Genomic DNA, 11,136 nt, shown 5'->3' on the forward strand with positions numbered 1-11,136 from the left:
AAAATGAGCCTTCATATTATTTATTTCATCCAATATATTGCTGAGTGTGTGAGTGTGGCAAGCAGTAATATTATTGAACCAGTCTATAATGATCTTCGAATCTCCATATATATGAATGTTCATGCAGTTATGACCCAATGAGAAATGCATGAGATGACGAAGAGTAATGAGTTCAGCAAAATTGTTTGAGCCAATCCCCAAACCCATTCTGACTTTATAGTAGTGTTGATCGCTAATGTAAAGGATGAAACCGCCTCCGCATCCCTGCTGTTGGGCTGCACCATCAAAATATGCCCAAGGGGCATTTTTATCGATGTGTGGAGGGTCGTGAGGCCTTCGGGTACGAGGTTGGGGAGGCTCAGGCATATCGTTGTAAGCCGATATGATTAGTGCAAAAGTGTGTGGCCAGCTCATAGGTTTGCCATCAAATATGTTCCAGCTCCATGCCAACCAGAGATACCAACAGATTATAAGCGGGAGGCTCTGTAATTTAGATCCTTTGTGCCTGTGATACCAACTTTCCCAGGCTCTGTTCAGGTCATTGCCATCCCATGTGCCCGTAAAACTGATAGAATTAGATATGTTTTGCCACAGTTCCATCAGGGTTGTACACTTCAGAAAGAGATGTGGAGTCGATTCAACTACATTTTTACATAGTGTACACCAGGTAGGCCCGTAGATGGCTCGATGCATGAGATTTTCACCAGTGGGGACTTTATCTCTTAATATACACCAAAAAAATAATTTGATCCAAGGTGTTGCTGTGAGTTTCCAAATAGCCCTCCACCAGAATGTAATCAGGTCCGGAACTTTGTGTGATATCAGTGCTTGATAGCCCGACTTAGGAGTATACATACCGCTGTCTGACTGGTGCCATATGAGTTCATCCAGTCCCTCTTTGATCCTAATGTGTGATTCAAGAAGAGCTGTAATATAATCATTCCATTCTTGGTGCCAACATTGTGGCAGATTAATTTGTTGTGCGGATTTCCATCATTGTGCAAATATGGTGGTATTGAGAGGATCCGCAATGTTAGCTAGGACCTTAATCTCATGGGAGTGTAGATGCTGTATGAGGTTCCTGGATAACAGATGTCTGCCACCACTCCCAATCCATGGATCTAATCTAATGCGAGCCAAATGTCCATCATTTATTCTCCAAACCAGATTGTCCCTAATGAGAGGCAATGAATGAAGAAGTGCCTTCTAGACAGATGAGATGCCAGTTTTGGGCCAGTTAGGAAGCCAGATCCATTCCATGATATTCATAGGCCAAATGTATTTGTGATATGAGATGCAGGTCCAGAGATTCTGTCCCGTGAGCAAAGTCCACCCCATCTTTGCTGCAAGAGCCTGTGCGAATAAAGGCAGGTATTTTAATCCCCAGCCTCCCCATTTCTTGGGCAACACTATCCTATTCCAGCCCACCCATGCAAAAGTCCGCTTATCTTGGTTCCCATTCCATAAATATTTGTTGTAGATTTGGTAAAGCCTGGCCAATATGCTTCTCGGAATCCAGGCGAGGGCCATCCAATAGACAAGCGTCACCTCAAGAACAAATTTTATCAATACAAGTCTGCCGGCTCTGGATAAATATCGGTGACTCCAAATGTTAAGCCTCTTCTCCAGTTTTGAGATGAGCTAAGTCCAATCAGCAATCTTCTGGCTGACAGGCTTGATCCAGAACCCTAGGTATTTAAGAATCCGATCTAGAAGATTGATGCAACATGGAAACAGACGATGAGCATATTGAGACTCATGGATGGAAGTACGGGTGAAAGTGATGGTAGATTTTGAGTTATTTGCTAACATTCCAGTGGCTGATGAGAAAAGGGAGAGGATCTTTGAGAAGGATCGGGAATCCCTGATACTGCCATCAAGAAAAATAATGACATCATCCACAAACAGTAGGTGGGTGAGGAAGCAGTCATCAGATATCTTGAGACCACAGAGATCACCCTCTCTCTTAGCTGATGCAATCAATCGGCTGAGACCATCCATGACGATCAAGAAAAGAAGAGGAGACAGGGGGCAACCCTGTCTGAGACCTCTTTCAGAATGGAAAAAATGAGATGCAGACCCGTTTATAAGCACACTGAAAGTTGGAGTGGTGATGCAGGCCATGATCCAAGTGATGAAATTGTGAGGGAACCCCAGATGGATAAGGAGCATCTTTATGTATAGCCAGCTGACACGATCAAATGCCTTTGCCAAATCGATCTTTAGGGTGATGGCCTTATGGTGTCTGGTCCAGATGGAATGGATGGCTTCCTGGGCTAAGCCAATAGCTTCATGAATCTGACGGTGTTCAAGGAAAGCAAATTGTTGGGGGGCGATATGACGGGACAGGATAGGGCGGAGACGATTAGCAATAATCTTGGAGATGATCTTATAGAGACAATTGCACAGAGAAATGGGTCTGTAATCATTGAAGGAGGATGGGGAGTCTGATTTAGGTATAAGAGCGATAAAAGTCGAGTTGATGGCATTATACAAGGTCCCAGTTACGTGACATTCCTCCACTACCCTTAGCAGGTCATGGCAGAGCAACTCATAGAAAGCAAGGTAGAATTCAATGGTCCAACCATCTGGACCCAGGCTTTTATCCTTTTTGAACCATTTCAATGTGCCCTCAAGCTCCCTCGGAGTCACAGGGTCAAAAAGAGCCTCCGCTTCATCCCCATTTACAAATCTGGGGAAGTGACCAACAATATTTATAATATCAACAATAGTCGAGCCTGGAGCATTTTTGTAGAGGTTCCTGAAGTGTGAGGATCCTAAGTGTAAGAGCTTGTTAAAAGTGTCAGCCACTCCTCCCTCAAGAGTCGGCATGCTCCAGATAGTATTAGTGACTTTTCTACCGTTTGCATAGTTGTGGAAAAACCGAGTGTTGTCATCCCCTGCTTTTAACCATATAGCTCTGCTTCGAAGGTGAAAAGATTCCTCTCTGTCTTTTAGTATCTGTGACTTCTGGATTTCAAGCTCCACCAGGTGAGATTTTTCTTCAGTAGTGACAAACCCCAAACCTCGTTCATCCAGTAGGGAGTAGAGTTCAGATTCTATGTGCAGAAGAGCCGAATTTTCCCACTGGTGCTTTTCTCTGGCCCAGTTGATGGATAGGTGCTTGAGCTAGGATAGATTGGAGCAGAATCCCTTTGCTAGAGTCTGATCTATCAATCGGATTTGCAGCCCAAAAATCCAAGACCATCCGAGTATAAGATGGGTCCTGAAGCCATACATGATTGAACTTGTAAGGGGCTTTTGGCTTTTGAATATGTCACGAGATCTCCAGGTATACAAGGGAGTGATCCGATATGCTTCCAGCTCCAACCCATTGTTTGTAGTGGTGCAGCTATTGTATAAGGGTCCCTTTCACAGTGAATCTGTCAAGTCTACGAGCAAGGGCAGCCTCACCCACCCTTCTACTCTGCCAAGTGGGCAGAAGTTTGTTCATAGGGACATTGATCAGATTATGTCTTTCCAGGAGATCAGTCATATATCCAGTGATTGAGTCCACCTGAGACATAGATCCCCATGATTCACCATAGCCTAGGGAGAAATTGAGATCACCTCCAATGATGATGTGCTCAGCAGAGAAAATAGAGAGACCAAGCAGGTGTTGCCAGAAATGCTCCCTTTGTTGACATGGACCATAGATGTTTATAACCCTAAGGCTGTTCCCGAGGTCTGCCGAAAAGAGATCTATACCCATAAACCCCTGACCTCCCCAGGAGGCTTGTACTCTGATGGATTTGGGGTTGTATCCAATCGCAAGGCCACTGGATCGCCCAGTAGAGTCTATGGCCGAAAAATTCCACCCCGGACACATAGAGGTTAAGGAATCGGATATGAGATCAGCCGGGCCTAGGGTTTCTTGAAGAAGTATAATGTCGACAGGAACAATCTCAAAAAGTCTACGCAGGGCTAGTTTCTTTGAGGCACTAGCCATGCCCCTGCAGTTAAAGGAAAGGCATTTCATGGGGGAATGCTAGCAGGGGTGTTCGCTGCTCTAAGAACCCCGTCAAGAGTAGATTGATGGCCAGAGGCGACTTCAACTCCAGCACGTCGGATAGCCTTTGATAGGTCAGATTTTCTCCCCTGAGATGTCATGGGGGTTGTACCGGGTATGGCCAGACCCAAACCAGCAAAATACAACGGGGATTCTCGGGTTATAATGCGAGGACGTAGGTTGTAGTGATGAGACTTTGACCCCCGAGATGAAGATGGAGAAGTGGAGGGCGAGGATAGGGAATGAAAAGAGGGGGCGGATGGTGCAATGACAGGCGAGGATGGCAAAGTGCATTGTGCAACAGAGATGGATGGTACATGCATGGAGGAATAGAGAGAAAAACAAAAGTAGGGAGGAGAGAGAGATGTACCTGAAACAATGGAGGCATCTGTAGCTGCCCGAGATCTGGTGACCAGAGGCGAGCGAGTACTGCGAGCCGCAACCGTTGCCTATTGAGACATGTTGGCCAAGGGAGTAGGACCCGGTGCAGGAGGATGCTGTGTAGCCGGTGATACGGTCCTAGAGGGTACAGAAGATGCTATAGGGGTATCCTCTGACTTCTTGTTCAGGGGGCAATCCTTGAATAGGTGCCCTACCTTGTTGCATCGTCGACATCGAAAAGGAACCCCCTCGTAGTCCAGAATCTGTACCCTGGTGTAGTTTCCCCAATGCAGTGTAATTTTCTCCTCCAGATCCTCGCGGGTATCCAAGTGTACTAGAATATGAGCAAGGGTTCTGTTCCTTGATTCCACGAAGGATCGATCATGATCAAGATATGTCCCCAGTGCATTCCCTATACGAATGAAAACCTCCTCACACCAGTACTGAAGAGGGAGTCCTGGTAGGCGAACCCATAATGGACTGGCCCCAATTTGTTCTCTCTCAAGATCAAAGAGAGGGCTCCATCTCTTTGATAGGACCGATGCCATCTCAATGTGCCAGTATCTGGCAAGCACCAAGTCTGTGTAGTTCTCTTTTTCAAAATGAAGAGCGAACCAACCTCTAGGTAAAACTTGAACCTCTGGTAATTCTTTAAGAACACCTCCCTAGATTTCCTTTACCCATAGAGTGAGTCGAGTGGCCGAATATGCCCTTCCACGAACATGACGGACCAGAATAGTGTTAGCCATGATAACTGCTTCCCCAATAGCCGAGGTCTCACCGAACTGGATCGAGATGTCTTTTGAGGTCACTTTCACGCACTTAAATTTTCTCTTCCGCGAACGCGGTGCAGATGGGTGGTCCACTAATGGGTCTGGGGAGTCATCTAGAGGGGTGGATTTAACAGATCTAACCCTGACCGCCGAAGTCTCGAAGCACCATGATGGCGAATGGAGAGTAACAGAAGGGTTTGGGGCCACCAAGGGTAGGGGACCTGTAGGCGTCGCGGCGAAGATAGAAGTAATGGGCGGATTAGGGTCGAAAGGGGGTGACAGAGGCGAGATAGCAGATAGAATGTGAAGGGTCCTAGGGGACAGAGGTGGAATGTCCAGAGTAGAGGAAACCTGGGAGATATTCCCAACTGTAGGCAAAGCCGAACAGTGCTCTGGCAGGGCGACCACCGGAGATGTATTAGGCGGAAAGCGATCCGACGGGAGACTAGGGCCAGCTTCCGAAGATAAGAAATTAGGGCACCCAAAAATAATGCGGTCAGGATGTGGGTCTTCGGTATAATCCACCTCCTCCGTGTCCATTGATTCTCCCAATATACCTGCAGATGAAGACATCCTGAAAACGACAGATGGGCCAGGAACGGGAATGGATGTTGTTAACTGTCGTCTACGGGTACGCAAGCAGTAATGGTAACAGGCTGCAGTAAAAGCTAGGGTTAACCAAAACCCTTACGGAGACCTGCGGTGCCCATCCTTCCCCCCCCGAATGCTTTATTATTAGAACTATTTTATTTCTGAACAATTTTTTTTTTACTCTAAAAGAGGTTTGCATTTGATTGCTCTTTGCGCTCAGTAGATCCGGAGATAAGATGCTTTAGTTAACTTAATATTATTTTCTCGTTATTTTATTTTATTTATTTTTGATATTATTTTCTCGTTAATTTTTTTTTTTTTTTACATTTAGATATTTAAGTTAACTTAATTTTATTTTATCGTTCTAATATATTTATTAATTCTAACTAACTTTTATCTTAACAACCTATTAATATATATTTATATATACATATATTATAAGAAAGGTCCTTTAGATAACTAATTTCCATTTGAATACTAAATAACTTATAATTTTTAATTATAAAATAATACCTTTTAACTAACTATTAACACCAATTAAAATTATTATATATATATATATATATATATATATATATATATATATATATAGATATATATATATATATATATATATTAAGGGATTGGTCACCTAATATAACTAATTTCCTTTAAATTATAAAAAAAAAATTATGACCCTGGTCCAAAAGTCAAAATTAGTCGTTGGTCAAGTTAGCTGTTGGAGGCTCTACTCAGACTATTTAACATGTTAAGCTGGATCTGTTTCTTCAACTTGTCCTGACGATGAACCACATTGGTTGGTTCGAAATGCGTCAACAAATGGTATCTCATGTGATTTTCGCCGAAAAATCTTTCGTAAAGTAAAGGTTATGTTATTAGAATTATCAATTGAAAAGAGCCTGCATTCATAGTGAAAAGAACCTTGTAAAAGGATTCAACCAATTCTGATCTTGAAATTGATATACATGCTTGTTGTCATACAATTTCCATATTTGCTTATTGGCTTTGACTTTGAAGATAGTTCTGTTTTATTTCCAAGTGATTCAGATTGTAGTTGTTAAATTCAATTTTCAGTTTGATAGGTGATTCTTGTAAAGAGATTCAACTGTTATTGATTTGCAACATTACTCATCTTATTCATTGTTTGATTTAATTTGTTATTGAAATTATTTTGGATTGTTATGATTGGAAAAGTTCTATTGAGCAATATTCTTGTAAGGGGATGTTAGGATTTTAACCAGTCATTAACACTCTGTTTTTGTTACTTAGACAATCAGAATTTCATAAGATTTGCTTTATCTAGATTAATGCTTGAGTGATTGAAAAGATAATGAAGGATCTCTTGTAAGAGAGCACTATTAATTTCATTCACTAGGCTATCATTAGAACCTAAGATCATTCTAGATCTATATACTTTAGGTGAGCACCTCTAAGTGTATTTTCCTGGGTTGATAAAAGAATTAAGAGCTTAACTTTCCTTAGTAAGTAAATACCAAACATGTCCTTAACTTCCCAGAGGCATATGCAATCACCCTACCCTCTTGTGATGATACTGCACCCAATCCATCTTTTGACGCATCAGTACATACTATGAATGGTCTATCCATATCTGGAACCTTAAGTATCGGATTTGTAGTCAAACATTGTTTGAGCTTGGAAAATGCTTGCTCACACTCATTTGTCCAATTAAATTGTACTCCCTTCCTAAGAAATGAAGTGATAGGGCTGGCTATTTTTGAAAACCCCTCCACAAATCTCCGATAGTATCCTACCATACCCATGAAGCTACGCACTTCATGCACATTAGAGGGTGTTGGCCATTTTGAAATTGCATCAATCTTTGTTGAGTCAACAACAATGCCTTCACTGGAGATAATGTGTCCAAGATAATGGATTTTTGATTGGAAAAAAGAACATTTGGACATTTTTGCATAAAGTTTATTTTCTCTTAAGCATTGTAACACCAATCTCAGGTGTTGCTCATGCTCTTTTGGGGACTTTGAATAGATTAGGATGTCATCGAGGAACACTTGTACAAATTTGTCCAAGTAATTCCTAAATACACCATTCATTAGACACATAAACACTCGTGGGGCATTAGATAACCCCAAAAGGAACAACCACGAATTGATAAAGACCAAAATGAGTTCAAAAAGCAGTTTTGGAAATATCCTCTTCTTTAACTCTCAGTTGATGATATCCATATTGAAGATTGATCTTGAAGAATATGGTGGCTCCCTTCATTTGATCAAATAGATCATCAATGCGAGGCAAAGGATATTGATTTCTAATAGTTACTCAACTCAGTTGCATGTAGTCAACACAGAGCCGAAGGGATCCATCCTTCTTCTTTACAAATATCACTGGAGCTCCCCAAGGTGAAACAATAGGTCTAATCATACCCCTATCCAATAACTCTTGAAGTTGCACTTACAACTCACGAAGTTCAAAAATAGACATTCGGTAGGGATCTTTGGATATAGGTTTGGTACTAGGCTTTAGCTATATGGAGAAGTCAATCTCTCCCTTTGGAGGTAAACAATGCAACTCCTATGGAAAGACATCGAATAATTTTGAAAGGAAAGGATATTGTTCAAAGGATGAAAGCTCTCCCTCATTTAAAGTCATTACAACATACATTTGACATCTATTCCTAAGACTTCTCTTCATCTGCAAGAATGAGATAAGTCTTAAAGAAATAGGTCTCCTTTCCCCATGGATAACCATAGATTGGCCCTCATCACTCAAAAAATGAAGGATTTTGCTTCGACAACTAAGCACAGCCCAGTGGGCTTCAAGCCAGTCCATCCTAATTATCACATCATATTCACCAAGTGGCATGACATAAATATTCACATTTGTGACACACACTCCCAAGTCGAAAGGGCACTCTTGCACTAAGAATTCAACCTTTTGAGATCGTGCTGAGGCCATCTGAACCTGATCAAAATCATTTTTCTCTATTGCCACCAATTTACATTTTAATAAAGCATTAGGAGAAATAAAACTTTCAGTTGCGCCAAGATCAATCAAAATAGTAACAACCATACCATTTAGCTTACATGATGCTTGAAGCACTGTAGACTGATGCTCGACCTGGCAATTTTGCACATCTGCATGAATCCTATGGGCTCTGCCCATATCTCTAATAGTGACTTGTTCTTGCTCTGATTGTGCTTTAGTATTCTTTTCAGGGCAATCTTGCAAATAATGAGGTCCTCCACAAGTCCAACATCCATTAGTAGGAGTAGTTTTCATAAATTTGACCCTTTTATTAGGTGATTCTTGAGTGCGAGCATTACTTTGTTGAAGATGTTGCCTTGGATTATTTTTTTGGTTCTTAAAAGTATGATTCTTTTGAAAATCCTGATGATGTGAACCACCTAACTTATGTCTTACATATTGGCCTCCCCTTCGAGGAGGTTTCCCATGGAATGATAGATTTGGGATTTTTCCCCCACTTTATTCCCCAATAATTATTCCTCGGCTATAATTGCTTGTTGCACTACCTCTTGCAATGTATTAGGCCTCAAAATGTGCACCTTTTCCTTTATAATAAGATTCAATCCATACAAAAACTTGTTTACCTTGAGGGCTTCACTATTTAGATGGGTAGAATATCTAAGCAACTCCATGAATCGTGCTTCATATTCAAGGATTGTCTTAGTTCCTTGCTTAATATCATGGAACTCATTCAATTTCCTCTCCAAGTATTCAGCAGAAAGGTACTTTGCTCGAAATTCCTCTTCAAATCGTTCCCATGTCAAGGTAGACATGGAGTATCCCAATTGGGATTCTAAGTTCCTCCACCATAATAGTGCACTCTCCTTAAGTTGGTATATAGCCAACTTTGCCTTTTGGTTGCTAGAATAATTCCACAACTCAAAACATAGGTGCATGTTTTCCAACCAAGCTTCTGCTACCTCCCCTTTTGTGGTACCCTTAAAGATAGGAAGCTTAACTTTTTCCAACTCTCTATGTACATCTCCATCAGATGGTATTTCTTGCCTCTCTAATTGAGATGAAGAACCAGGCACTGAAGGATTTCCCCCAACCCTACTAATCAAGACTTCAGTCATATTTTGGAAAGATAACATCATATCCCTTACTTCCCTGATGGATATTTGCTTAGATTCTTTATCTTGGGGAGGTGGAGATGAGACTTCCTTCCTCCTCCTTGATGTTCTCTCCATGATTACTTAACCTGACCAAGGAAAAATTTAGGTAAGTAAATAAATATTAGCAGGCAAGCCCTAGGTCCTAGAGTTTTAACTTGGCTCTGATACCATATGTAAGGTCCCACCTTACCAACCATCAGTATTATACTAAGGCTGACTCAAAATGCGATTTAAGTTTAAGTTTTTAAGACGTAAAAGTTAATGCAAGGTTATATATCTATATTTTTTATTTTTATTTTTATTGGTATTCTTTACACTACATACTAATTTCTACTAACTAACTAACCCATGGTAATATTAAACTTCTCATTAAGGCTACTTGGTCATGGTTCCTCAAGATCCAAAACTTACAACCATAAGTCTTAAAATCACATTTAAATGATAAGAGTCTTTAGTGGGATAAATAATATCAATATTTACAAACCACAATTTCCAATAAACTAATTGTTCATTCTATTGCAATTAAGAGTGTTTAATAGTGACTAATTTGATTTTGTTCTAGATAATATGCCTATGAATTCTTTGGTAAAACAAAGGGAAGAAAACAAGATAATTCAACTTCTAAAGGAGTGGTTTCCAATTATTATGAATTCATATGTGAGCTAACAATTACAACATTTCACCTAACCAATTTTCCTTCCATGGATTTTTAATTCCATGGAATCGTCATGCTTATTCTTTGAGATATTTCCATAAACACCTTGGTTGCAAATCCTAAATTTACTTAGTCATTTTTATAGACAATTCATAGATGTAATTAGCTACAACCATTGAAGCATTATGTCAAACAGTTTGCAAGCATGAAATGTACAACCATTGAGACATTTTGTGAAACACTTACAACCATAAACCTTAAGGTGATTTCACCAAAATTAACTAACATGAATCTAAGATTACATAATTTCTTTTTCTTTGTCAATAATGCCAAGAAGTGAACCTAATACATAAGTAGAACTGTCATCCATCTTGATTGCTGCATATACAAAAATTTAGGAACATAATGACTATAAATATTTAAGAATTTTTACAAATAGATTGCAGCAATGTTGCTACATCCATTGGGAATTTGAACAACGGTTAGCAGTCACAAAACAAACTGCTAGTTATTAAACTATCAAACAAGCAGTCACAAGTTTATTAAACTATCAATGTATTATCCATTGATACTTTAAAATAATAATTCCAAGTTTATATAACAAACTGG

At 40.3% G+C, this 11,136-nt stretch overlaps 2 protein-coding genes across 2 annotated transcripts; both read right to left on the reverse strand.

The window, feature by feature from the left end:
• Positions 1 to 4,458: 4,458 nt before the first annotated feature.
• On the reverse strand, positions 4,459 to 4,938 carry LOC149154767 (uncharacterized protein At4g02000-like). The gene has a single exon (XM_089444225.1). It carries the CDS (start codon positions 4,936 to 4,938, stop codon positions 4,459 to 4,461), a length of 480 nt encoding a protein of 159 aa, XP_089300351.1.
• Positions 4,939 to 9,230: 4,292 nt separating this feature from the next.
• Positions 9,231 to 9,833, reverse strand: LOC149154768 (uncharacterized). Its single transcript, XM_089444226.1, has one exon. The coding sequence runs from the start codon at positions 9,831 to 9,833 to the stop codon at positions 9,231 to 9,233; it is 603 nt and encodes a 200-aa protein (XP_089300352.1).
• Between the last annotated feature and the right edge of the window lie 1,303 nt (positions 9,834 to 11,136).

The sequence above is a fragment of the Pinus tabuliformis genome, chromosome 9 (genome assembly GCF_031772625.1).
Source record: "Pinus tabuliformis cultivar Carrire ecotype Pingquan chromosome 9, CPIR1, whole genome shotgun sequence".
NCBI lineage: Eukaryota > Viridiplantae > Streptophyta > Pinopsida > Pinales > Pinaceae > Pinus > Pinus tabuliformis.

Coding starts and splice junctions, on each gene's coding strand:
- LOC149154767 (XM_089444225.1), bottom strand. CDS start 4,938: ATGGCATCGGTCCTATCAAAGAGATGGAGCCCTCTCTTTGATCTTGAG.
- LOC149154768 (XM_089444226.1), bottom strand. CDS start 9,833: ATGACTGAAGTCTTGATTAGTAGGGTTGGGGGAAATCCTTCAGTGCCT.